The sequence below is a fragment of the Neoarius graeffei genome, chromosome 7 (genome assembly GCF_027579695.1).
Source record: "Neoarius graeffei isolate fNeoGra1 chromosome 7, fNeoGra1.pri, whole genome shotgun sequence".
Lineage (NCBI taxonomy): Eukaryota > Metazoa > Chordata > Actinopteri > Siluriformes > Ariidae > Neoarius > Neoarius graeffei.
Window position 1 is genome coordinate 39,015,563 of NC_083575.1, and position 26,591 is coordinate 39,042,153.

Sequence of the window (26,591 nt, forward strand, 5' to 3'; positions counted from 1 at the left end):
TGGAGGTTCTATGTTTTGGGGCTGTTTTTTCTCCAAAGGCCCTAGAAGGTTTACGGTTATTTAGCACAAGTCTTTTAGCACAAGTTCTAAAGTCTATTAGCACAACTCTAAGTTCTTTAGCACAAGATCCAAGAACACTTGATCTTTATTATGAATACTTACTGATCATGTTTAAAGATATTCGATGAATTTTTTTTTTAATGAAAGTTGCCGAGATTCCGATCGAAAACGAGCGATTGTATTTCCCCGCTCCGTCATCTTGAAACCGCCATGTTTGATGTAGCCCATATGTTAGTCACCAATCCTCCCTCCAAATTATTTAACACAGTACATACCCTGACATACTGTAGTACACTGCTACAGCCAACTTCCAGGTTTGTTTTGTCTTTATTAAAGTGCTACGCTTAAATTATATCATATTTACAATTTGCTAATTTGATAAAGAATGAAAAGTCAAGCGAAATTTAAAAGATAAGAGTTTAAAGAAAGCTTTTTGTTTACATCCATTTCTGTTCACCGAGTGCTAAATTAAAAGAAAACAATAGGATTAGAGAAGTGAAAAATTTTTGCCATCTATCCCATTGTTATTTCAACAACAGGTTTAAAGAATGACCCAAAAATACTATAGACTTTATTCAAATAAAGTGCAAGCTGTTCTTGATCTGATCGACTTGTACGAATTGTCTGTAATCTGTGCACTGCAGTTTTTCACACAATCTACAAATGAGTGTTTGTGGTTTGTTGATTTGATAATTTAGTGTTAAATAACGTTTTTAGCAGTTGATAGCATTGAACAAAAAAAAGAAAATATTGAAATCAAATATAAACATGCTGCAACAAAGTGAATTTCCCTGTAAACTTGCCACAGCTTCGAGACTTGTCTTGATGATCAAACAAGCTTTTTACATTTTAGCATAATCTCTTCTTCATCTTCTTCTTGCTTCACGATTGCTATATTAAAAACAATTGATATATTAATTTTGGTTGTTTTGTCATTCCTGAACGTTTATATTGCACTTTTATTTAATTGCCATTCGTTCTAGGATACTTTAGTGGAAGTTTCTTTTGTTTGTTTACATGTCGCAACTGTTGGTTACTTCTCGGTCAGCAAAACACATGTTGTCAAGCAGGGCAAGACACACAATCCCCCCGGTTAATTGATTCAGCAAATGCATAATTGACAGTCAGTTGAATTTGTGATATGATCAGAAGTGACTGAAGTTATCTATGAAGGTGCCCATAATTCAGGGTTTCATAATAAACTCCTTCCTATATCAAGATGAGTTTTTTTTTTAATTGTTACCATAGTCCAGAGTTGTGCTAAAGAACATAGTTGTGCGAAAAGACTTTGGATATGTGCAAAAAGACTTTTGTGCTAAGTAACCAGATACCCCCTGGAAACCCTGTTAGGGTACATGGCATCATGGACTCTATGAAATACCAGGACATTTTAAATCAAAATCCAGCTGTCTCTGCCAGGAAACTAAAACTGGGTCATCGTTGGATCTTCCAGCAGGACAATGATCCGAAGCATATGTCCAAATCAACACAGAAATGGTTATCTGATGATAGAATGATGCTTCTGCCCTGGCCATCTCAGTCCCCTGACCTGAACCCTGTTCTAAACCTGTGGGCTGAGCTGAAGAGGAGAAGCACAAGAGAGGGCCGAGGTCCCTGGATGATGTGGAGAGATTGTGTAAAGAGGAACGGTCTCAGACGCCCTGCTCTGTATCTCCAACCTTCTAAAATGTTATAGGAGACTCAGTGCTGTTTTACTGGCAAAGGGAGGCTGTACAAAGTATTAAATGCAGGGGTGCCAATAATAGTGACATGTTTTTGTTGAAAATTATTTCCTGATGAGGGATTTGTTTTTCTCTGAATAAATTTATTTCAATTAAAGGGTGGATTTTTCTCATTTTTTCAGTGTGAGATGAAGCGACTTCACCAAAAGGTGGATTTTTTTCCGAACCCTTTTTACTGATCTTTACAAGGGGTGCCAATAATTGTAGAGGGCACTGTATGAAACAATTGGATTTCCGAAATATTCATTCAGTTTGTGCGTGTAATTGAAATACAGGTTTTCGGCTGATGGTCCTCTAAGTCTGAGTGAATTAGCATGAGGGTGTTTTTGATTGACTACACGGCACTTCAGAGAAGCGCATCTGCTAAATGCTGTGAACGGAGCACATCTGAGTGCACAAGCAGGAGATTAACTTTTTCCAAAATTTTGGGATATTTATGAATATGAGTTCATAATTTCTACAAACAATTTGCAATTACACCTGTTTGTATCCAGCTTGATAAATTATACATTTGCCAATAAAGAATCAATCCGGGGCGGCATGGTGGTGTAGTGGTTAGAGCTGTCGCCTCACAGCAAGAAGGTCCGGGTTCGAGCCCCGTGGCCGGCGAGGGCCTTTCTGTGCGGAGTTTGCATGTTCTCCCCGTGTCCGCGTGGGTTTCCTCTGGGTGCTCCGGTTTCCCCCACAGTCCAAAGACATGCAGGTTAGGTTAACTGGTGACTCTAAATTGACCGTAGGTGTGAATGTGAGTGTGAATGGTTGTCTGTGTCTATGTGTCAGCCCTGTGATGACCTGGCGACTTGTCCAGGGTGTACCCCGCCTTTCGCCCATAGTCAGCTGGGATAGGCTCCAGCTTGCCTGTGACCCTGTAGAACAGGATAAAGCGGCTACAGATAATGAGATGAGATAATCAATCCAGCACATAAACATGCCATCTTGCACTTTTATAAAAAGTTACAATTAGTCCAAAGACTAACATTCACAAACAATGTTTTGCCCAGACATATGATTTAAGTTTTGTTCTAAAATTTGCAATTTGGACAACATCCATGTGGCTAGAGGGACACACCTCATGACCTTAATACCGTTTGTTTATCAAGGGTCATTGATGTCGTGTTTGTTTGACCATTAAGTGGAAACTGGGAAGGATGTGATACAACCAGTATGAATGGGTTATTGTGCCTTATAAGAATAAGCACACACTCACTTTCTCTCTCTCTCTCTCACACACACACACACACACACACACGTTTGCTGTAACATGGTTCTATCAGGATTGATTCCCTTTCTGTGGGAATAAGAGTGCCCTGTATAACCTCCTCAAGCCCAGCTTCAGGGCAATGCATACTGGGAAACTGAGCAAGTAGAGGGCTTCTAATCAGCTTCCCTAATCTCACCCTTTGTCCGAAATCTATATATATAGTGAGGACGCCATTTTGTAGTGCTGTCCAAAATCTTAGAGGATTATTTACACCCTATATAGTGCATTCAAAGTATCCCACAATGCATCACAAAAAGTAGTGTACAACCGATGGTCACTAACCAAAGCAATATATCCCATCATGCATTGTGGTCGCGCTGAAAGAAATCAAATTAAAAGTCTCCAATTTGATTTAATAAAAGGCAGCGGCAAAGAAGAACATATTCAGCCTTGATTTAAAAAAACTGAAAGATGCAGGTACTTTGTATTGATTAATGTGGGAAATACGCTCAGTATAATATGGATTTATCACAAAAATACCTGCATGTATTTATTATTTTGAAAACCCACCAGCCGCCTGATCTGGCACGTTTTAATTGTGCGACAGTAATGACGTGAATACCAGTGCAACGGACTAGTGTCTGAAAGCATTTTTTCATTTTACCAATGAACTCACTATATAGTCCTCTATATAGTAATTCCCTATATAGGGAATAGGGAGTAGTGAACAAGTGAGCGATTTTGGACACCAGGACAGACTCACACTCATTATACCCCCACTCTGGGTGGGTGGGTGTGTGGGGGGGTGTTAGTGGTTTACCTCTGTCTGTCCGTCCGTATCTCTGTACGTACGAAACACCTTTTTTCTCAGCAACCACAAATTATAGCCACTTGGTACCAAACTTCAGCTTGGAGTTCTGTACCATGTGTACCGTTTTCAGGTCTGTTGCACATCGACTTCCTGTTTACCAACTTAATGTGTTTATGAAACCTATAGCGTGGATTTACAAATTTTTCGTAACACTTTTCTCAGCAGCTACAAATCACAATTGCTTGATATTTGGTACTGAGCTTCATCTTGGGGTTCTATACCGTGTATACTGTTTTCAGGTCTGTCGCACATCAACTTCCTGTTTACCGACTGAATGTATTTACGAAACGTATAGGGTGGATTTTTATGCTATTTCAAGAAGCGAAATGCTGTTTCACAATGACAGTTTACCAGGATGGTATTTGAAATCCCTGGAGAAAGACACTGCTCTTTACTTACTTGTTTCAGGGTTAATTATTTGTTGAAGTCAACATTCATAATAAGTGTCCTATTCCTTCGATTGCTTGCATTCTGATATAAGTGAGAGCGGGGGGGATACGTAAGTGAGCAGTAGCTCACAGTTGATCTTGTTTTCAAAATAGAGTTTTGGATTTCTCCCTACAGACTTATAAATCATTTGGAAAGACTAAGACCGTGCTCATTTTTCAAATGCTCATTATTTTGGACAAGCTGCATATGGAGAAAAGACCAGCAAGAAGATGCATCGTGCTAGCAATATGTATGTTAGCTGCTCTGAAAGCATGCTAGAACAGCATTTTGCTGGCATCCTGTACTGTTTTCGAGACGCATGTCTGAGCTCGCACGTTTAGAGATTGGCAGTGGCCTTGGGTGCCGGTGTATTCAGAGTATTTCAAGCAAGAGAGAGAACAAGAAAGAGAAAGGGCATGCGAGGCCATGGACACACCTTTTCTTTTGATCCCGCATCCTTCTCTATCCAGTGAATCATCTTTCGTGGTATTGTGACTTGCAAGACTTGCTCTTGGCAGGACAGCCTGCACACACCAGACTTTGAGCTAATAGTGTTGACACAGTGGCACTAAAAAAGCCTTGCATTTTTACATCTGCATTTAAAATCAACAAGTAAAAAAATTGCTGGAGAAGTAGAGAAATTCTCTCGTGTTTTATTATTATTATTTTTTTTACACTTTATGGAATCATTGCACTCGCCGTGTTTCTTTTAGGTATTATATTAATTGATCTGGTTGTATGTAGACCTGCTTTTAATATGACCGTAAGATTATGTTGTAACTGTCATGTCTAAATCAGGACCTGAATCCACAAACAATATTTACAGCGATACCAGTCAGTGAACTTCAAAGCACATCACATGACTAGTAACAAGCAGCATATCACCGTTCGAAATCTCCAGATACCTGTTTACAATTACACACACTCCCTTACATAACCAGGACTCTCACCACATCTTTGTGAAGTTTTGCTCCGGCACTGTGTCACTGAGGTTACTAACTGATGTTGCATTCCTGGGTTTCGATTTTCTAGTTCTAGTGTTTCTGTTTAGATTCTCTGATCCTGGTTTCGACTATTGCTTTGACTGTTTCGTTTGTTTTTCCTTGTTTTGCTTCATCAACTTAACCTTATGTTTGTATCCAAGCCTGACCATTTTCTAACGAACTTTTTTCGGGTGTTTCGGGGCAGCAATTGAGCACCAACAAGGCAAAACTGATTTACATCATCAGCCAGATGGTCATCATCCATACATCTTATCAGACATCTCCAGTACATGCTCGCTTCCTGTATAGATTTCAATAAGGGCGCAGAATTCACGTAGAATATCCATGAGTATATCAGCATCGTGTACTGTGCAATATACACGTCACATCTTGTTTTTTGCCACTTGCTGTCAGCAATATGCTTGTAGAAGTAGGTAAGAGCTCAGAGCGCTTCAGTTAATATTCGCATCAAATGTCAGAATGAGGAAACAATCTTATTGACCCACTGTCATTGACCGTGGTGTGGTTGTTGGTGCCAGCCGGCCTGGTTTGAGTTTTTCAAAAGCTGCTGATCTAAGTGATTTTCACACAAAACAGTCTATAGAGTTTACACAGAATGATTAAAAAAAAAAAAGGTATCCAGTGAGCGACAGTTCTGCAGGAGCAACCAGCCTGTTGATGAGAGGGGTCAGTGTAAAATGGCCAGGCTAGTTTAAGCTGGCAGGAAGGCCATGGTACCTCACATAACTACTCTTCACAACCGTGCTCAGGAGAAAAGCATCTCAGAATGCACAGCATGTCACATGTTGAGGCGAAATGGGCTACAACAGCAGAAGACCACTTCAGAACAGGAATCTGGGGCTACAATGGGCACAGGCTAAAGCTAAGGTCTGGCATAGCTGGAATCACTTCACGGTAGATAGACAATTTTGAGTCTTCTGGGGGTCAAATGGCATGTGTTCCAGGCCCTCCCGTCGGAATATGCAAGAGCCAGGGAGCTACCTTGACAACTGGGAGAGCGTGGCTTCCATCCCCAGAAAGTTTGGTTGTGTTGAAAATTGCCATGAGTCAAGCTGGATGAATTTATCCATCGTAACCGTGAAGGCATCCATGAGCATCCTTGAGCCTTACGTGAGGCTTACTTGGGCTACCAGGGGATCACCGTGGCATTCCATCACAACCATTGAACTCAAAATATTCGTGGAAGAACATTCTGCAGAAAGTGAAAAGTTTGCCTAGGGGGTGTGGCTTATTTCGTCTTGCTGTGGCATACTGTCAAAACCATACACACTGCTATCATTGCCGGAAGGCCATACATCACTGCCGCCATTGGTTTTACCGGCGTCTTCCATCGCTACCGTGGCTTAATTTGCATATTTACTCTGCCCAAATGTATGCACTGGATCATCTCCAAAATATGGTAGGCCCTAGCGACAGTTCTCACGAATCAACCAGCGATGTGTAACTTTAGCATAACTGAAACTGGACAGTTGAAGATTTGAAAAAGGAGCATTACTGCGAGTGTGACTAGGGGTTTTACAGAGCCTTTGTACCTGTATTTAGACCTCTCTATGATTGTCAGAACATTTCAGCATGTGTTGAGATGTGTCTTGAAAATGAAGAAAGAAAGAAAAAATGGCTTCTGCTGTGGTTGATTCTGTCTTGGAGAAGGGACGGGTGTTAGCTGTGTTAAAGGTTACTGTGTATGTAATGGAAAAAACACCCCTCAAGATTCATATGAAATACAGGAAATGATTCTCTCTCTGGGCGGCACGGTGGTGTAGTGGTTAGCGCTGTCGCCTCACAGCAAGAAGGTCCAGGTTCGAGCCCCGTGGCCGGCGAGGGCCTTTCTGTGCGGAGTTTGCATGTTCTCCCCGTGTCCGCGTGGGTTTCCTCCGGGTGCTCCGGTTTCCCCCACAGTCCAAAGACATGCAGGTTAGGTTAACTGGTGACTCTAAATTGACCGTAGGTGTGAGTGTGAGTGTGAATGGTTGTCTGTGTCTATGTGTCAGCCCTGTGATGACCTGGCGACTTGTCCAGGGTGTACCCCGCCTTTCGCCCGTAGTCAGCTGGGATAGGCTCCAGCTTGCCTGCGACCCTGTAGAACAGGATAAAGCGGCTACAGATAATGAGATGAGATTCTGTCTCTCATACCTATTTTTCTCTTTTTTCATACGTATTTATTATTTCTTTTTTCTATATTAATAGATCATCTTTCTTTCTTTCTAACAAACAGCACACTTGTTTCTTGTCTTTTTCAGTTATGCTTGTGATAGCAACAAAATTAAGAGACATTTAAAAAAAAAACATGAAACAGATTTTTAAAGACCCGTTTCAGCATATCTTGTGTCATTTTCATAGTCATTCCTCATTCAACTGAAAATGGCATAAGAAATGCTGAAACATGTCTTTAAAAAGTTGTTTCGTGTTTTTTAAATTTCTCTTTTTCACTTATTTAAAAATGTTTGCCAAATAACTGATATCGATCTTCACCATGGAGAAATACAAAGTGTAATGGGCAAAAATGAATGTTGTTGACGTTCTCTGATAATATTAGCAAGAAAAGAAAGCAAAATACAAATTTCCTTCCTGACACCCATTTTATAATCGGAGAAAACGCAGGTTTGTGTGGTGTATTTCTAACAGCACTTCTAATGGATTCTGTTTCCATGTAATGAGAGAATTGTTGAGTGGCATGACCAGGAGAGATTGGAGCAGATCTTCAACCCAACTAGTTTCATCCCTCCTCTTTTTTTCTTTCATCAGAGGCACCTTATCACCTCTGCCTCGATCTCCACTCACTCTTCCCTCCACCCCCAATCCTGCCTCGGTCATCAAGTTCACTCTCACACACACACACACACACACACACAGTGCATGTCTTGCCATTTCTTGAATCTCTTGTTTTTTTTTGTTTTGTTTTTTACTCTGAGAAGCCAAAGCGAGTTTTATTGAAAACAAAAGCAAGAGAAAGTTTCAGGGTACAGCCTACACTGCACAAAAAGCTGAATGGATTAAGTAGCATAAAGCAATGTGTCATGTTTCCTCGTGCATGCGTGTCTGTCCAGCTCGGCTTTAAGATATTTTTGTTTTGTTTTGTGAGAACATCTTTGACAAAATGCATGCTCTGATGTTGACATTCTTCTTGCAATGAACCATCAAACTTCAACCCAACTAGTTTCATCCCTCTTCTTTTTTTCTTTCATCAGAAGCACCTTATCACCTCTGCCTCGATCTCCACTCACTCCTCCCTCCACCCCCAATCCTGCCTCGGTCATCAAGTTCACACTCTCTCTCTCTCTCTCTCTCTCTCTGCATGTCATGCCATTTCTTGAATCTATGAGTTGAATCTCTTGGGTTTTTTTGTTTTGTTTTTAACTTTGACAGACATTAAATAAAAGTCACACGCTGGCTTAATCATTCAGTGAATATTTAATTAAGTTATATTTACAATTGTTTTATCCACATTCACAGGATATGAGCAATCGCACACTCTGATTGGCTCCTCTACTACTAGGATATCAGCTCCTATACCATGAGTAGAGGAAAAACAAAATGGCAACGCACATCAAGTCAGATATAACACTTTATCAAGTATTTAAAAGAAACAGAAATAACAAATAATATAGTTCCCCCCAGTATCTCCTGTTCCACACTCCAGCCCAGTCGGTGGCAGTAATGCACCTTTAAGTTGGTTTGCCAACCGCCAAAAAAAAAACCAAAAGAAGAAGCAAATGGCGGAGCGTGTTACTGAACCAACCGAGGACAAAATAAAAAAAACTCTACTCGAAAGCAAAACCCCCCCAAAATACAAAAAAAAAAGCAACAAAATATGCAATAAAATTATTTGATGCTAAGAATGTATGTTTCAAGAATGATTGATTATTATAGCATTTTTCACAAATTTCGACTGTCATTTCACCGGTTTGTTTACATTCTAAGCGGAAATTATTTTGTTAGACATTTTGTATAAAAGGTTATCGAATTTGCAAAAAATAAAATGCTCTATTTATCAAAATCCAGTGAGTGTGGATAGAATAAAACAGTTATTCCACTCAATCTCGTTGTACATGACATATCTGAATCGACGCTACGCGCCTCATTGGCTATTAGCTCATGTACGACTTGATTTTGTGGAATAACTTAAATAATTAATGACTTAATTACTAGGTAAAATACTTAAATAATCTTGGCTGGCTTTTTTCGTGGTATATCATATATATTCCATTCACCTAGCATGATATTGAACGAGTCGAAGACGGGTTCATTATCATGCTAACTGAATGGAATACATCTGATATACCACGGAAAAACACTTGGTGAAAAATGGCGGCGCGTGCAGACGCAGCGGCTCCTCTCTGTCCCGATAATGTGGTGTTTACATGTTTGTCTTCGTCGGTGTGCTCGAGTGATGGTATGTTTTCGTCATGTTTGTCCATCCCGGGGCGCACATACAGCCGTGGGACTCTTTGACATTGGCAACACTTTTTTCTGCAAGTTAAACCCGGCACACGCTAAGGAGCTACATGACCTCGGCCTACTCCGGCGGCCTGCTTTGACATCGACCCCCACTACTGCTGCACACCCGCAGAGGAAGCGCCGTAGGCGGTGCGAGAGGAAGCAGAAGCGGAGAAAGCGCGGGGGTATCTGAGCCAGGCTAACGGCTAATCCACACAAGCCGGCTATACCGTCCATCGTACTCGCCAATGTACGCTCCTTGGATAACAAAGTGGATTATATTCACCTTTTGAGAGCGACCCAGCAGGCTGTGAGAGAGTGCTGTGTTTTTGTGTTCACGAAAACATGGCTCAACAACAGCATACCGGACTCTGCCATCCAGCTCGACCGGCTAACATGCTATCAAGCAGACAGAGCCCTCATTGAAGGAGGTAAGACCCGCGGCGGCGGGGTCTGTGTTTACATCAGGGATGCTTGGTGTCAGGACACTGTGGTAGTTTGCAGACACTGTTCACTCCTTGTGGAGTTTATGATCATCAAATGTCGGCCCTTCTATCTACCGAGGGAGTTTTCTGCCATCCTGCTTGTTGCAGTTTACATTCCTCCCAGCTGCAACAACAACGATAGGGACAAGGCACTGAGTGAACTGTACTGCGCCATCAGTGACCAACAGACAGCCCATCCAGAGGGACTTCTCATCGTAGCTGGGGATTTCAACCACGCAAATCTCAAAACAGTGTTTCCTCAGTTACATCAACACATTGACTTTGCAACATGGGGAAACAACACACTGGACCAGGTTTACATTACACTGAGAAGAGCATACAAGGCCTCACCCCTCCCCCATCTCGGTGCTTCAGACCACATCACTGTTATGCTAATGCCAGCATACAGGCCGAAGGTCAAAGTCACCAGACCGGTCCAGAAGCAGGTATGGGTGTGGCCAGAGGGTGTTTCCTCAGCACTTCAGGACTGTTTTAACATCACAGACTGGGACATGTTTAAGTAGGCAGCCACTTACAACCACCAGATCAACATCCAGGGGTATTCAGACACTGTTACAGCCTACATTAGTAAATGCACTGATGATGTCACAGGCATTAAGACCATCACAGTACGGGCCAACCAGAAACCATGGCTGACGGGGGAAGTCTATCGGTTACTGAAAGCCCGGAATGCTGCTTTCAGAGCAGGTGATGAGGCTGGTCTGAGATCAGCAAGAGCCAACTTGTCCCATGGCATCAGACTAGCAAAGAAGCAGTACAGTAGCAGGATAGCCCATCATTTCACTGACAGCAGAGACACAAGGAGCCTGTGGCAGGGGATACAGACCATCATGGACTATAAACCTCAACCACAGACCTGTGACAAGGATATCACTCTGCTGAACAGTCTAAATAACTTCTTTGGACGGTTTGAAGCCAACAACAGCATGCCTGCACAGAAAACACCACCCCTTCCGGATGACCAGGTGCTGTCCCTGTCTCCAGCCAGTGTGAGGAGATCCCTCTCCAGGATCAACACCCACAAAGCTGTAGGACCTGACAACATTCCAGGTCGTGTGCTAAAGGAGTGTGCAAAGGAGCTCACAGAAGTGCTCACAGACATCTTCAACACCTCCCTGAGCCAAGCTGTTGTTCCCACCTGCTTCAAGAGCACCACCATCATCCCTGTTCCAAAGAAGGCCTCTCCATCCTGCTTCAACGACTATCGCCCTGTGGCACTGACCCCCATCATTATGAAGTGCTTCGAGCGGTTAGTCATGCAGCACATCAAATCCATCCTCCTGCCCTCCATGGACCCATACCAATTTGCATATCGGGCCACTCGGTCCACTGATGATGCAATCTCCACCGCTCTCCACTCAGCTCTCACTCACCTGGACACTAAGGACTCTTACATGTGGATGCTGTTCTTAGACTTTAGTTCAGCATTTAACACAATCATCCCCTGGCAGCTGATACAGAAACTGGACTGTCTAGGACTAAACACCTCCCTCTGCAACTAGTTGCTGGGCTTCCTGACCGGAAGACCACAGGCAGTCCGGGTCGGCAGCAACACATCCAGCACCATCATTCTGAACACAGGGGCCCCCCAAGGATGTGTGCTCAGCCCCCTTCTCTTCACCCTGCTGACCCACGACTGCACACCAACACACAACAGCAACCTCGTCATCAAGTTTCCAGATGACACGACTGTGGTGGGACTCATTAACAACAATGATGAGTCATACTACAGGGACGAGGTGAGCCAACTGGCCGCGTGGTGCAGAGACAACAATGTCCTCTTAATGTGGAGAAGATGAAGGAGATGGTTGTTGACTTCCGGAGAGCCTCCACCCAGCATCCTCCACTGACCATCAATGGTGCTGCTGTGGAGAGAGTGAGCAGCACCAAGTTCCTGGGTGTGTATCTCACCGAGGATCTCTCCTGGAGCAGCAACACCGCATCGCTGGCCAGGAAAGCTCAGCAGCGCCTCTACTTCCTCCGCAGACTGAAAAGAGCTAGAGCACCAGCCCCTATCATGCAGACCTTCTACTGCGGAACCATTGAGAGCATCCTGACCAGCTGCATCACTGTGTGGTATGGCGGCTGTACTGCATCCTGCTGGAAGACCCTGCAGCGCATAGTGAGAGCAGCTGAGAAGATCGGTGTCCCCCTACCCTCCCTTCAGGATATTTACAACACACGCCTGGCCCGCAGAGCACTCAGCATTGCGGGCGACTCCACCCATCCCAACCACCACTTCTTCAGCCTCCTGCCTTCTGGGAGGAGAATGAGAAGCCTCCAGACGAGAACCAGCAGACTGAGAGACAGCTTCATCCACTAAGCCGTCAGGATGCTGAACTCCCTCCCAGGCCAGTACCCCCTTCCCTTAATACACAAACCAAATGTCACCAGCCACTTTAATGAACTGTAACGGAATTCAATTGCACTATGTTAAAACTGTTTACAATACTGTCTACACGTTTTTTTTTTTTGTTAATTGCACTATATAGAAACTGTTTAGAACACTGTTTACACTTTTCACATATCTGCCATATTTATACTTACACTGAAAATTATGCTCATACTGCCTTTTTTTTAATAGTTAATTGCACTATATAAAAACTGTTTACAACACTGTTTACACTTTATACATCTTTAATCTTTGATAGACTTCACTGCTACACTGTTTATACTGTCATATCTGCCATATTTATACTTACACTGAAAATTCTGCTCATACTGCCATTTATTTATTTATTTATTTATTTATATTTATACTGATAATTACTATAATGTCAGATTGCTGTTCCCGTTTACATTGTTCATTCTGTTTATATTGTCATTCGTCACATTTAAATTTATACCGTTAATTCTGTTCACACTGCCACATTTGCACTTTCTGGATTGCCAGTGTCTTGTCTTTTCTTAGATAGCTTTAGCTTGTGTGTGTACCCCCCCCCCGGTTTTTTTCCCCTCCCCCCTTTTTTCCTTTTTATAGTTTATACCTTGTACCTATATTTTATATTTCATGTTTATTACTGTTTGCACTGCGGGTAAGAGGGAAACGCAATTTCAATTCTCTGTATGTCCTGCACATATGGCATTATTGACAAAGTTGACTTGAACTTGAAAAAAGCCAACCAATGTTCTTATTATTATACATACACTTTCGATGGAACAATTATAGATTTTTTAAAAAAGTTAACAGGGGGTAACTTACCAATATTGAATGCTGATCGAATGTAATTCAATGTTCTGTCAATCCAGTGTACATGTACAAGGTCAAAGTTCTAACAATAAAAATGGTACAAGTCCAAAAAGCCTGAACAACCCAACTTATATACAAGCTATATACAGGTTGACAGTTGAAGTTCAAAGTTACTTTTGGTCGTAGTTAACTGTTACATTGCAGTTGTTCAAAACAAAAGGGCTTTGCTGAGTGAAGTCCACGAGTGAAGTCCTCTTGTAAAAGTCTCTGTCACTTTTCCTCACCTCCAAGTAGAACTTTGACAGTATTTCTGCTATTGCTCTCTTTTCCAGTTTTTTGATGTCTGTTGATATGTTTTTCTCTTGTAAATATGCGTGAAGAATATCCAGTGAAGTTTTGGTCGCCTTTCGGGTCTTCAGCGCATCTTTCACTTTGAAAATTCTTTCTAAATCTTCTGCTTTTAATGAAGCAAACCTCGTGGCCATGTTTGTGTACAAACTGTCAGTCACTTGCTAGCGTGGAATCTTTTTTACATAATTTTACCTCTCTGGTGTGTCTCTTTTCCAGTTTTTCGATGTCCATTGGTATGTTTTTCTCTTGTAAATATGCGTGAACAATATGTAATGAAGTTTTGGTAGCCTTTCCAGTATTCAGCATGTCTTTAGTTTAAGTTTTCAGTTTATTTATTGCTTAATCCAAGCACTGAATTAACCCTGTCTTCTCTCCCTCTCGGCCGACAAAGAAAGATTGCGCACATGCGCAACAGAAAAGTTTTGTCATTGGATCTTCACATGAGCTCCGAAGTGTAACGTCATGCTGTCTTGACAACGTGCAATATTATAACAATATTGCACACATTCTCCATTGGGGAGAGTGGTGTAATACATGGAGGATAAGCAATATGATAATATTCCATGCCATCAATAAACCCGCTAGAAAGGAATTGAATACATGTTTTTATTCCATGGAAAAAGTGGCCCATATGTATAATAATACTGCATATATCTATGCATATAAATACCATATTTGGCACACGGTATAAGTCATGCACTAAAGACATATACAAATCTAAAACTGTCCAGTTTAAGGTGCTAATTACATGGAATATAACATGGAAAAGAATTTAATTTCTGAAATTAAGTGATCAGTCATAATACCAATGCTGGAAACAATCTGAGGACTAATGTCATCGAGATGTCGAATAAAGTCATGTGAAGTAATGTGTAGTATATTAAGATGGCCAATTTTGGTTAGATTTCTGTATTTAATTTCAATAAACCTTGAAACCAAAGAGTGTTTCTTGTGATTTATGGGATTTATAAATGAGTGACGAAAAAAACATAATCTGATTTTTCCTGTCATAGAGGACTGCAGTCTGAAATAAATCCGCAGTAACTCGCAATTTTCAGAACATCGAAGCATGCTGCTGTGTACATTTTGTACTCGGCCCAAATATTTAGGAATATGAAGCACAGGAACTGTTTGCGCTAAAGGTTCTCACAGATATTTGTAAGAGCATTGCTGAGCCAGTGTAAACGTCTGTGCAATATTTGACTGTGGCTTCTTGCTTTCTTTCTTTCTGCGTGCAGAGACCTCAAACTGGATAACATCCTGTTAGATGCTGAGGGCCACTGCAAGCTTGCTGACTTTGGCATGTGCAAGGAGGGCATTCTGGATGGTATCACCACCACCACATTCTGCGGTACTCCTGACTACATCGCACCTGAGGTAGAACATTCCAGGAATATCTGCTTGTTTTTTTTTTTAAAGAGATTTGCTAATGTGGCTTTTAAAAGGGGGTGGGACTTGGAACAACTTATGGTTTTACGGTCATGGTTAATATGCAGCCACATTCAAGTGATGATACAGTATGTGTGAAACAAAGGAAACACTTTAACCTGCATTACAAGACTGACAGTCATGCCATTTATTGGTCATTTCAATGAAAAAATAACCTTGGATCAAAGTTTAAAAAAAGGACTGGAGACCAGAGGTTTAAGCTGAGATACATGAAAGGTAGGGTGAACATGTCGCATGGTGAGTGGTAATGTGAGTCTAACAGAACATGGGTTGATTACCTTCTTGATGAGGAAGGGTCCAAGGAACCTGGGTGCTAGCTTGCGAGAGACGGTCCTAAGTGGCAGGTGGCACGTGGAGAGTATAACTCGTTGACCTACTCGGTAGGTGGGTGCCTTGGAACGACGTTTGTCGGCCTGCCTCTTGGATACAAGTGCGGAGCAAAGGAGTCTTCTCCGGGCCAATGCCCATGTCCTCCTGCAGCGGCGTATAAAGAGCTGGGCTGAGGGTACGGTGACCTCCTCTTGGCTGGGGAACAGTGGTGGTTGGTAACCTAGTGAGCACTGGAATGGAGAGAGACCTGTGGCAGAGGAAGGGAGAGTGTTTTGTGCATATTGATCCAGGGTAGGTACCTGCTCCAAGAACTGGCATCCCTGGACACCATGCACCCGAGTGCAACCTCCAAAGCCTGGTTCGCCCATTCTGCTTGGCCATTGGTCTGTGGGTGGAAGCCTGAGGAGAGACTACAGGTGGCCCTGATGAGTTTGCAGAAGGCTCTCCAGAACTGTGCAGTGAACTGAGGACTCCGGTCAGAAACAGTGTCGGTAGGCAGACCATGTAGGCGGAAAATGTGGTGGACGAGTAGTTCTGCAGTCTCTTTGGCTGAGGGGAGCTTGGGCAGAGGAATGAAATGGATGGTCTTAGAAAAATGGTCAATAACAGTGAGGATACATGCGTTGCCACCTGAGTTGGGGAGTCCTGTGATGAAGTCCAGGGCAGTGTGAGACCAAGGTTGATGCGGAGTCAGGAGGGGTCATAGCAAGCCAGCAGGGGGTCAATTGGCTGTCTTATTCTGGGAGCATGTGTCACAGGCTGCCATGAACTCCTGGACATCCTCCTTGATGGATGGTCACCAAAAGCACTGCTGGATGAGTGCCAGGGTTCGGGCGGCTCTTGGATGACAGGCCAGCTTGGAGCCATGACCCCACTGCAGCACCTGGGTTTGCACAGGACAGGGAACAAACAGATGGTTAGGAGGAGTGTTGTTGGGGTTACCTTCACCGGGGTCCTGCTCCAGGGCCTTCTGCACAAATGTCTCAACCTCTAGAATGGTGGCTCCCACCAGGCAGCATGGAGGAAGGATGGTCTCGGGCGGCTTGGACTCCTCTTGGTGGGAAGAGAACATCCTGGACAGGGTGTTGGGTTTGCCGTTCTTGGAGCCTGGGCGGTAGGAGAGCGTGAAGTTGAACCAGGAGAAGAAGAGAGACCAACGGGCTTGACGGGAATTCAGGCGTTTGGTGGACTTGAGGTACTCCAGATTTCTATGGTCAGTCCAGACTAGGAAGGGGAGCTCTGACCCCTTGAGCCAGTGCCTCCACTCCTCCAAGGCTAGTTTTAACAGCCAGTAGTTCTCAGTTGCCGATGTCGTAATTCCATTCGGCTGGGGATAGCCGGCAGGAGAAGGAACATGGGTGGACTTTGTCGTCACTGGCCCTCTGGGATAGTATAGCTCTGACCCCTGACTTGGAAGCATCGACCTCAACAATAAACTGCTTGGTTGGATCAGGTATGGTGAGAACGGGTGCTGTGGTAAACCTGTGCTTGAGCGTGGAAAAGGCTTTCTCTGCTTCCTCCCCCCACTTGAACTGAGTCTTGGTCGAGGTCAGGCCACTGTGCTGAAGTTACGAATGAAGCGCCTGTAGAAGTTGGCGAATCCTAGGAAGTGCTGGAGTTCTCGTCTCGAAGATGGGATGGGCCAGTCAGCAGCTGCCTCCAACTTGAGGGGGTCCATTTGAATCTTCGCCAGAGTGATGATGAACCCCAGGAATGAGACAGAGCTTTGGTGGAACTTGCTTTTCTCCGCCTTAACGAACAGTTTATTTTCTAGCAGGCGTTGGAGGACCTGCCGGATGTGACCCTGATGTTCCTCAAGGGAGCGAGAGAAAATCAAGATGTCATCCAGGTATATGAAGACAAAAGGTGTTAGTGAAGTCCCTTAAGACATCGTTACCTAGCGCCTGGAATACCGCAGTTGCGTTGGTCAGGCCGAAAGGGACTACGAGGTACTCATTAGTGGCCTGTGGTGGTGTTGAAGGCCGTCTTCCACTTGTCCCCTACCCTGATCCTAACTAGGTGATAGGCGTTGCGCAAGTCCAGTTTAATGAACACCTTAGCTCCCTGGAGTACTTCAAAGGCTGTGGTCATGAGCGGTAGTGGGTAGCGGTTCTTGACAGTGATGGCATTGAGACCTCAATAGTCAATGCAGGGACAGAGTGACTTGTCCTTTTCCACAAAGAAAACCCCGCTCCTGCTGGAGAGGAAGAAGGGCGGATGATCCCAGCTGCCAGTGACTCCGTGATGTACTTCTCCAGGGCCTGTTGTTCGGTGGGTGAGAGAGTAGAGACGTCCCTTGGGTGGCACCATCCCGGGCAGGAGGTCAATCCTGCAATCGTAAGGCCTGTGAGGAGGGAGGGACACTGCTCGGGTTTTACTAAAAACTGGCGTGAGGTCCATATATTCCGGAGGCATGTGAGAGAGAGGTCGGGAAACTCACTGGCTGAGTGCTGTGGTGGTTTGGTGGGAGGCAGAGTGGAGTTCAGGCAGGAGGCCAGGCAGGAAGGACTCCAGCCTAAGATGGTGTGATCAGTCCAGTTTAAGTGGGGGGGTTGTGCTGCATCAACCAGGGTAGTCCAAGAATAACGGAAACGTGAGGGTTGTTTATGACATGAAGTTGTATCGTTTCGGAGTGATTGTCTGAAATCCTTAGGGTGAGCCGGGTGGTGAGGTGAGTGATGGTGGTCAAGCCAATGCCACTGAGTGTCAGGACAGTGAGAGGGACCTCGAGGGCGAGTAACGGGATTCCAAGATCCTTGGCGGTGGCGAAGCAGATCAGGTTCCTGTCTGCCCCCAAGTCGACGAGTGCCTGAAGATGGTGATGTCAGTTGTTGTGCGTGATGATAACGGGGAGCAACGGTCAGTCAGCAGGGGACTGGTTCCGAGCATTGCCCACCAGGGCCCCTTGATTAACTGGTGGGCTCGTCCTTTTTAGCGGGCAGGCTCGGCAGATGTGTCCTTGCTGACCGCAGTAGAAGCAGGCCCCCATGTTCCACCAATGCAGTCGTTCCTCCGCTGACACCCGTACCCGAGCTACCTGCATGGGTTCGACGGACGAGGCGGGAGGTGGGGAGAAGTTGCAGCTGAGGCGGCTCTTCTCTCTCCTACATTATAGGACCTGAGCGTCAATATGATTGGTGAGGTCCATGAGAGTGACGAGGTCCGACGGCAGATCCCGAGATACCATTTCATCCTTGATGACATTGGACAAGCCATGTAGGAATGCGTCGACCTGGGCACTCTCATTCCAGTCACATGATGTCACCAATGTCCAGAACTTGATGGCATAGTCCGAGGTAGATCAGGGCCCCTGCCGCAGCTCCATGAGCTCCCTAGTCGCTTCCCGACTGGATAGAGAGCAGTTGAATGTTCGCCTCATTTCCTCAGAGAAGTCCTCGAAGCTGGAACAAAAGGACACGTCGGCGTGCCAGACCGCTGTTCCCCATTCCCTGGCCTTGCCGGTGAGGAGCATGATGACATAAGCTACTTGGGAGCGTTCTGTGGGGAAAGCCATGGGTTGTAGCTCCAAGATCAATAAATACTGAGACAGAAAAGATCTGCAGGTACCTGTTTCCCCGCTGTAGGGCTGAGGTGAAGGAAATCTCGGTTCATGGCGAGCGGCGGTGGCGGGAGGTGAAGGAGGCAGCTGGGTAGGGGTAGGCATGGCTTGGGAGTGCTGGAGTTGTGTGGCTAGAAAGTTGAGTGAGTTGGACAGGGTGGCCAGGTTCTGGGTGATCTGCTTGAGTTCCTGTTGGTGGATCCTGAGGAGGGCTCCTTGCTGCTGCATCGCTGTTCTCAGATGGTTCAGTTCTGCTGGATCCATGTTGGCCAGAACGTATTGTTATGGGTGGTGAGATGTGGTGAATAGGATCCAAGAGCAGAACACAGACCAGTAAATCTAATAATAAAAGATTCAATAGGAGTAAAAAAATAAACCAAAAATAATCCAGAAAAAGCTAGGGACAAAAAAAAAACGAGGCAGGCAAGGACAAAAAAACCCACTAGCATAAAAAAATATAGTCCAGACAAAAAAACTTGAGACAAAAATGTAGCACAACAAACATGAAAAAGGACAAAAATGTAGAGCAAAAAACTGACAAGAAACAGGCAAAACAGAGAGCAAAATCCAAGAAGCAATAATGGCGCAGAGACAACATGAAAAACCAAGGAGACGTTCTGGCAAAGTCCCCTTCTGAGAACGGCCTATTTATACACAGCAGAGCAAACCAGGAAGTGAATGCCGGCAAGATGGAAGTCCCGTCCCGGATCCGGATTAGCGCTGAACTGGGAGATAATAAATCTCTGGAGTGGAAGTCCGGGGCGGAGCATGACACGATCTGATTTTTGATGGCTTTTGCGACCGAATGACGTACGTGTACCACCACAGGGAACCTGACCATACGTGCAAGGCAACGTAGCTCATAAACACTTGACCACCGGACAACAAAATTTGTATCTTTATTTACATAAGATAGATGGGTTTTTATCCAGTGCTTACTTTTAATTTACTTTTTATCCCCCGCTGGCTGAAAGACCTGAAGGGGGATTATGTCGTAGCGGTGTCCGTTCATCCATCCAAGGAAAGGGTGCTCACCTTCTGAAATCAACTCCTCTCAGTTTTTGGAGGAATTTCATGAAACTTGACAAGAGGCATTTTTATATGTCGGTAGTACACATATTGTAATTTCATTAAATTGAGTCACATTTTACCAGAGTTACTTAGTTATAGCCTTTGATTAACAAAATTATACTTTGACAATTTAATGAAGGTGTGTTTTCCTTCTGAAATCAACTCCTCTCACAATTTGTGGAGGAATTTCATGAAACTTGGCAAAAGGCATTGTTGTATGTTGGTAGTACGCATATTGTAATTTTGTTAAATTCGGTCACATTTTACCAGAGTTACAGCCCTTGATTAACAAAATTATTATTATCCCCCGCTGGCTGAAAGGCCTGAAGGGGCATTATGTTGTGATGATGTCCGTCCATCTGTCTGTCCATCCGTCCATCCCAGGAAGGGTACTCACCTTCTGAAATCAACTCCTCTCACAATCTTTGGAGGAATTTCACAAAACTTGACAGGATTCTTTGTAATATGTCGGTAATATGCATATTGCAATTTCATTCAATTCAGCCGCATTTTACCAGAGTTATGGCCCTTGATTATCAAACTTGTACTTTGACAATTTCATGAGGGTGTATTAAGCACTTATAGCATAGATATAGTTGCCAGTGGGGGATATTGTGCTCTCAGAGCACTCTTGTTAAAAAATAACATGGGATTATTTACTAACACTGTAGCAGCCCTTGGCATTAAGAACAGCAGCAGAGCATCTCTGACGGACGCAGATGAGTTTTATTCCTCTTGAAAATGAGTACAGCATCAAACACTGGACATCACACACTGTACACCAATCACCGTTAAAACTAAAGAAAACAAAAATAATTAATGTAACATGGTTGTAAAGAAGTACACAGTTTTGTAGAGTAATGTTTACAGACTACGCTCTGAATGTTACACATCTTGCTCCGCTCAACCAAGGGTGCAAACCTGTACAAGTTCGCTAAACGTGCATCATTAGCCTCTGCACTCAAAGTCTTGTGCTCAACCACAGTTCAACCAATGAACACAAACAAAACACACTCAATAAACAGCACACAAACTTCACATTGTGCATGAATGACATTAGGATGACAGACAGCAAAGCTTTATAAGATACCGTACTAAACCTCTGGTGGAGGTACATGGTGAGTATAAACACAGCAGCGAGCGTCTGGAGCATAACAATTACAGCTTCCTGGGCTGACAGCTCCACCCGTGACATGAGTAATGAGTGACAGCTCTGGACACCATTTACAAACATGTTTTACACTCATCGGGAGCTCTGCTTTTAGACAGTGCCTCCAAAACACCTAGCATGACAATTACAAGTACTGGTAACATGACACAGTCATACAAGTGGACATCCTATGACAGCATGGGATATCTTGCGTAACATGTTCATAATAACTTTGTGCTATGTTGGACTTACTATATACTAGAGTGTCTTGCAAAAGTATTCATTCCCCTTGGTGTTTGTCCTGTTTTATCGTATTACAAGCTGGAATTAAAATGGATTTTGAGGGGTTAGCACCATTTGATTTACACAACATGCCTACCACTTTAAAGGTGCACATTGGGTTTTTTTTTATTGTGACACAAACAATAAGATGAAAAAACAGAAATCTGGAGTGCGCATAAGTATTCACCCCCTTTCGTATGAAACCCCTAAATAAGAGCTGCTCCAACCAATTCACTTCATAAGTCACATAATTAGGTGATTAAGCTCCACCTGTGTACAATCAAAGTGTCACATGGACTACGTTCAGACTGCACCCTGAAACGACCCATATCCGATTTTTTTGCCCATATGCGACCTGTATCCGATTTGTTATTGACAATCTGAACGACACAGATCCGATTTTTTCACATGCGACCCAGGCCACTTGGATATGTGGTCCTAAATCCGATGCATGTCCGATATTTTCACATGCGACTGCAGTCTGACCGGACAGGTCGCATTCATGCGACCTACACGTCATCAACAAGAGACAAACGTCACTATTCTGCGTTGGCTAATCCCGCCTCTTTGGTGGAAAACAACAACATTTATACAGTTTTCAGAATTTAAATAGACTTTTATAGAATTGATCAAGCTAATGGTGGATTTGGTAGGGACCTGGATGTTGATCTGTTAGCCTGATTAAATAAAACAGTTTCTATAACTGATTTATAACTTAAACCATCCTGTATTACAAGATTATAAGATTGTTCTGGAAATTTCCAGTAATTTGACACCTTCGGTCTCATTAATCTGCTGCCCACATTAATCAGATTATTGTGTGAGTTCCGCCGCCGCCACAAAAACCACATCGCCAGGTCTCGCCTCATCTCCATAGCAAACTGCACTGGTGTTTCTGCACCTTGAGCCAGTGCTGAGAGAAGTTGCGGAATTCAGCTGGCTATAAACAATCTAAATAAATATTTATAAAAATGTAGAAAAAAGTTTATTAATATGACGAAATAAATATGTGCAAATTATTAAGCCTGAATTAAGAGTTTGGTAATACAGCGGCCGTATCCCAAATGACTGCCTACTGAAGCTCGAGTGCACTATATAGAGTTTAAAAATACATTACTTCCTAGTAACATGTAGTGCACTTATATAGAAATTAGAGAGACATTTAGGAGTCAACCCTCGTTACCAGGCTACACGTTTTCATTTCAGTTCAGAAACAAAAACACACACGAGACCTCACACTTTAACCAGATAATTAAACAAACAAACAAAAAAGAAATCATTAAACATGAAGAGTGCGCTTTTTTTTTGTTTAGGTATTACGTAGATGTGCTTATTACATGTCAATTTGCGCATGCGGGACACTTTTGGGTTGTTTTCCGTTCATATTGGAGATCGCATACAAGTCTCATGTAATTGGTAATGTGAACGGCCTAACAAAAAAATCGGATTTCACAACAAATCGGATATGGGTCGTTTCGGGTTGCAGTCTGAACGTAGTGATGAACTGTCACATGATGTCTGTATAAATCAACCTGTTCTGGAAGGACCCTGACTCTGCAACACTACTAAGCAAGCAACATGAAAACCAAGGAGCACTCCAACCAGGTCAGAGACAAAGTTGTGGAGAAGTATAGATCAGCGTTGGGTCATTAAAAAATATCCCAAACTTTGAATATCCCAGGGAGCACCATTAAATCCATTATAGCAAAATGGAAAGAATATGACACCACTACAAACCTGACAAGAGAAGGCCACCCACCAAAACTCACAGACCGGGCAAGGAGGGCATTAATCAGATAGGCAGCAAAGACACCAATGATAATGCTGAGGGAGCTGCAAAGATCCACAGTGGAGATGGGAGTATCTGTCCATCGGACCACTTTAAGCCATACACTCCACAGAGTGGGGCTTTAAGGAAGAGTGGCCAGAAAAAAGTCATTGCTTAAAAAAATCACGTTTGGAGTTTGCCCAACAGCATGTGGGAGACTCCCCAAAAACATGGAAGAAGATTCTCTGGTCAAATAAAACACAAATTGAACTTTTTGGCCATCATGGGAAACGCCATGTGTGGCACAAACCCAACACCCTGAGAACACCATCCCTACAATGAAGCATGGTGGTGGCAGTATCATGCTGTGGGGATGTTTTTCATGTGCAGGGACAGGAAAGCTGGTCAGGACTGAAGAAAAGATGGTTGGCAATAAATACAGGGCAATTCTGGAGGAAAACCTGTTTGAGTCAGCCAGAGGTTTGAGACTGGGACGAAGGTTCACATTCCAACAGGACAATGACCCTAAACATACTGCTAAAGCTACACTGGAGTGGTTTAAAGGGAAACATTTAAATGTCTTGGAATGGCTTAGTCAAAGCCCAGACCTCAATCCAATTGAGAATCTGTGGCATAACTTGAAGATTGCTGTACACCAATGCAACCCATCTAACTTGAAGGAGTTGGAGCAGTTTTGCCTTGAGGAATGGGCAAAAATCCCAGTGGCTAGATGTGCTAAGCTAATAGAGACATACCCCAAGAGACTTGCAGCTGTAATTGTAGCAAAAGGTGGCTCTATAAAGTATTGACTTGGGGGGGGGAATACTTATGCACACTCCAGATTTCTGTTTTTTCATCTTAATTATTGTTTGTGTCACAATTAAAAAAAAAAGTGCACATTTAAAGCGGTAGGCATGTTGTGTAAATCAAATTGTGCTAACCCTCCAAAAATCCATTTTAATTCCAGCTTGTAATGCGACAAAACAGGACAAACACCAAGGGGGGTGAATACTTTTGCAAGGCACTCTATATAAAATATTCTTAATCAGATCAGTTTCAATGAAATCTTTGTGCTGCAGCGATTAATATTCATAATTTATAATTTATGACTTAGTTCCACTGAAATAACCCTGACCTGGGGTAATTTGCCCTGCCCAGGATAAAGCTGTTAGTGAGCATAAATGAATGAACTGTTCAGGTTTCATTTCACTTTCTGCCTCTTTGTCTCACACACACACACAGATCCTGCAGGAGCTGGAGTACGGCCCGTCCGTGGACTGGTGGGCCCTGGGTGTGCTCATGTATGAGATGATGGCAGGCCAGCCGCCATTTGAGGCTGATAATGAGGACGACCTGTTTGAGTCCATCCTCCATGATGATGTGCTCTATCCAGTGTGGCTCAGCAAAGAGGCAGTTAGCATCCTCAAGGCGGTGAGCTGTGAATGCTGCGGCTATTAACGCTCCTAAACGTTACTTCTGTTTCTGTTTTTGCTCTACCTCTCACTCAGTTCTCTATCATTCATGTTGAATTTTCTAGTCTGATTGGTCAGAAGGCGTTGATTAATTTTCTAGAACGGCATGGGAAGGACAGTCGTGCCGACTGCAAGGCAACGCAAGGCATAGGTTTATAGTAATGCTCTTCTACACTGCCTTTCCAAAAAAAATTCCCGCACTCTGATATTTGGTTGGACTGCCTTTAGCTTTGATTACAGCAGGCATTCACCATGGCATTGTTTCTATAAACTTATACAATGTCACAACATTTATTTCAGTCCAGAGTTGTATTAATTTTTCACCGAGATCTTGTGTTGAGGACAGGAGAGTCGAACTACTGCGTAAAGATTCTCAATGGGGTTAAGGTCAGGACTCTGTGGTGGCCGATTGATGTGTGAAAATGATTCATCATGCTGCCTGAATCACGCTTTCACAGTCTGAGCCCTAATTTTATGCTCGTGCCATCAGGGAAGAAAAAATCCATTGATGTGATAACCTGGTCATTGCGTACATTTCAGGTCGTCAGCTGACTTCATTTTATTGCCACATAGCATTGCTGAGTCTTGAGCTGACCAACTAAAGTAATGTTCGGGAATCAGACACAGTCTCAGCGTTTAAGTCTAGGCTGAAAACATATCTGTTTCATCAAGCCTTTTGTTAATGATGTTTATGAGGGAAAGGAGTAGATCTGGAGGGTCCTCAGACAGAGTGTTTTGGTAAACTGGGATGTATGGATGCTGTCAGTCCCCCACTGGCTTGCTCACTTGAGTTTGTTGACGGTGTAGTGGCTGCTGCTTTATGTCCTGGGGTTCCCTCATGCCTGTGCTACCTTCTGGCTCTCCCCTTTTAGTTATGCTGTCATAGTTAGTTGCCGGAGTCCCTGCTTGTACTCAGTGCAATATGTATACTGTTCCTACTTATTCAGGTGACATTGGGCATACCTAACAACCTGTATCCCCCTCCAAAATCTGTCCCACTGAGTTACATGTCGGTCCTGAGATCAAGATGCTGACCTCTTCTGCTCCTCGGACCTGCCTGATCCATCCTGGTGCCCTGTGTCTGGTTGGAGTCTCATCGCATTGCTCCTGTGGAGGACAGCCCCATGTGGACAGTTGGGGGTCACACCTGGAGGACGCTCTGGACACTTATGGTGATGATACACGGGGCAACTTTTTGGGCAATGTTGCCGAGCAATGTTGCTGGGCAATTGCGTTTTGACTCTTTTCTATTGAGATTGGGCAACATTGTTTCTTTCTGAATGGTTTTGATAATCTCTGGCAACTTTTTGAGATAAGCCAATCAGAACGCGAGTATCGAGTCATGTGACCTCCGGTGAGGTTCGGATCAGAAATTTCAAACAAATATGGCGGCCGCTCAGTGTCAGTGGAGTGAAGAGATGGAGAGACTCCTCATCTGTTTTTACGCCGGTAAGTTGTTATTTTAATATTCTATATGGAGGAATTTACCTCACCAAAGCTCTAAAAAACAACAGACAGCTTGATTAAATGGTCACAGCAAAAATTAAGACATCGATTTTTTTTAGCTAACTGTAAACTGCCGTTGCTAACTGTTGTTGCCCATTGTTAGTTGCCCTGAAAAGTTGCCCTGTGTCTCACCTAGTTGCCCATTGCCAGCAACATTGCTCGGCAACATTGCCCAAAAAGTTGCCCCGTGTATCATCACCATTACAGTAATGC

General features: G+C 43.6%; 1 protein-coding gene across 3 annotated transcripts in view; it reads left to right on the forward strand.

Annotated features, from left to right (window-relative positions):
- The window catches only part of prkceb (protein kinase C, epsilon b), a 253,399-nt gene that overhangs the window by 213,616 nt on the left and 13,192 nt on the right, over positions 1-26,591 (forward strand). For all 3 annotated transcript variants that reach the window (XR_009655046.1, XM_060925608.1, XM_060925607.1), the window contains exons 12-13: positions 15,030-15,168; positions 24,643-24,831. Coding sequence is in view for 2 of the 3 variants with exons in the window: in XM_060925608.1 (XP_060781591.1) it covers positions 15,030-15,168; positions 24,643-24,831 (328 nt within the window). In the remaining variant the exon portion in view is untranslated. The remainder of the gene's footprint in view (positions 1-15,029; positions 15,169-24,642; positions 24,832-26,591) is intronic.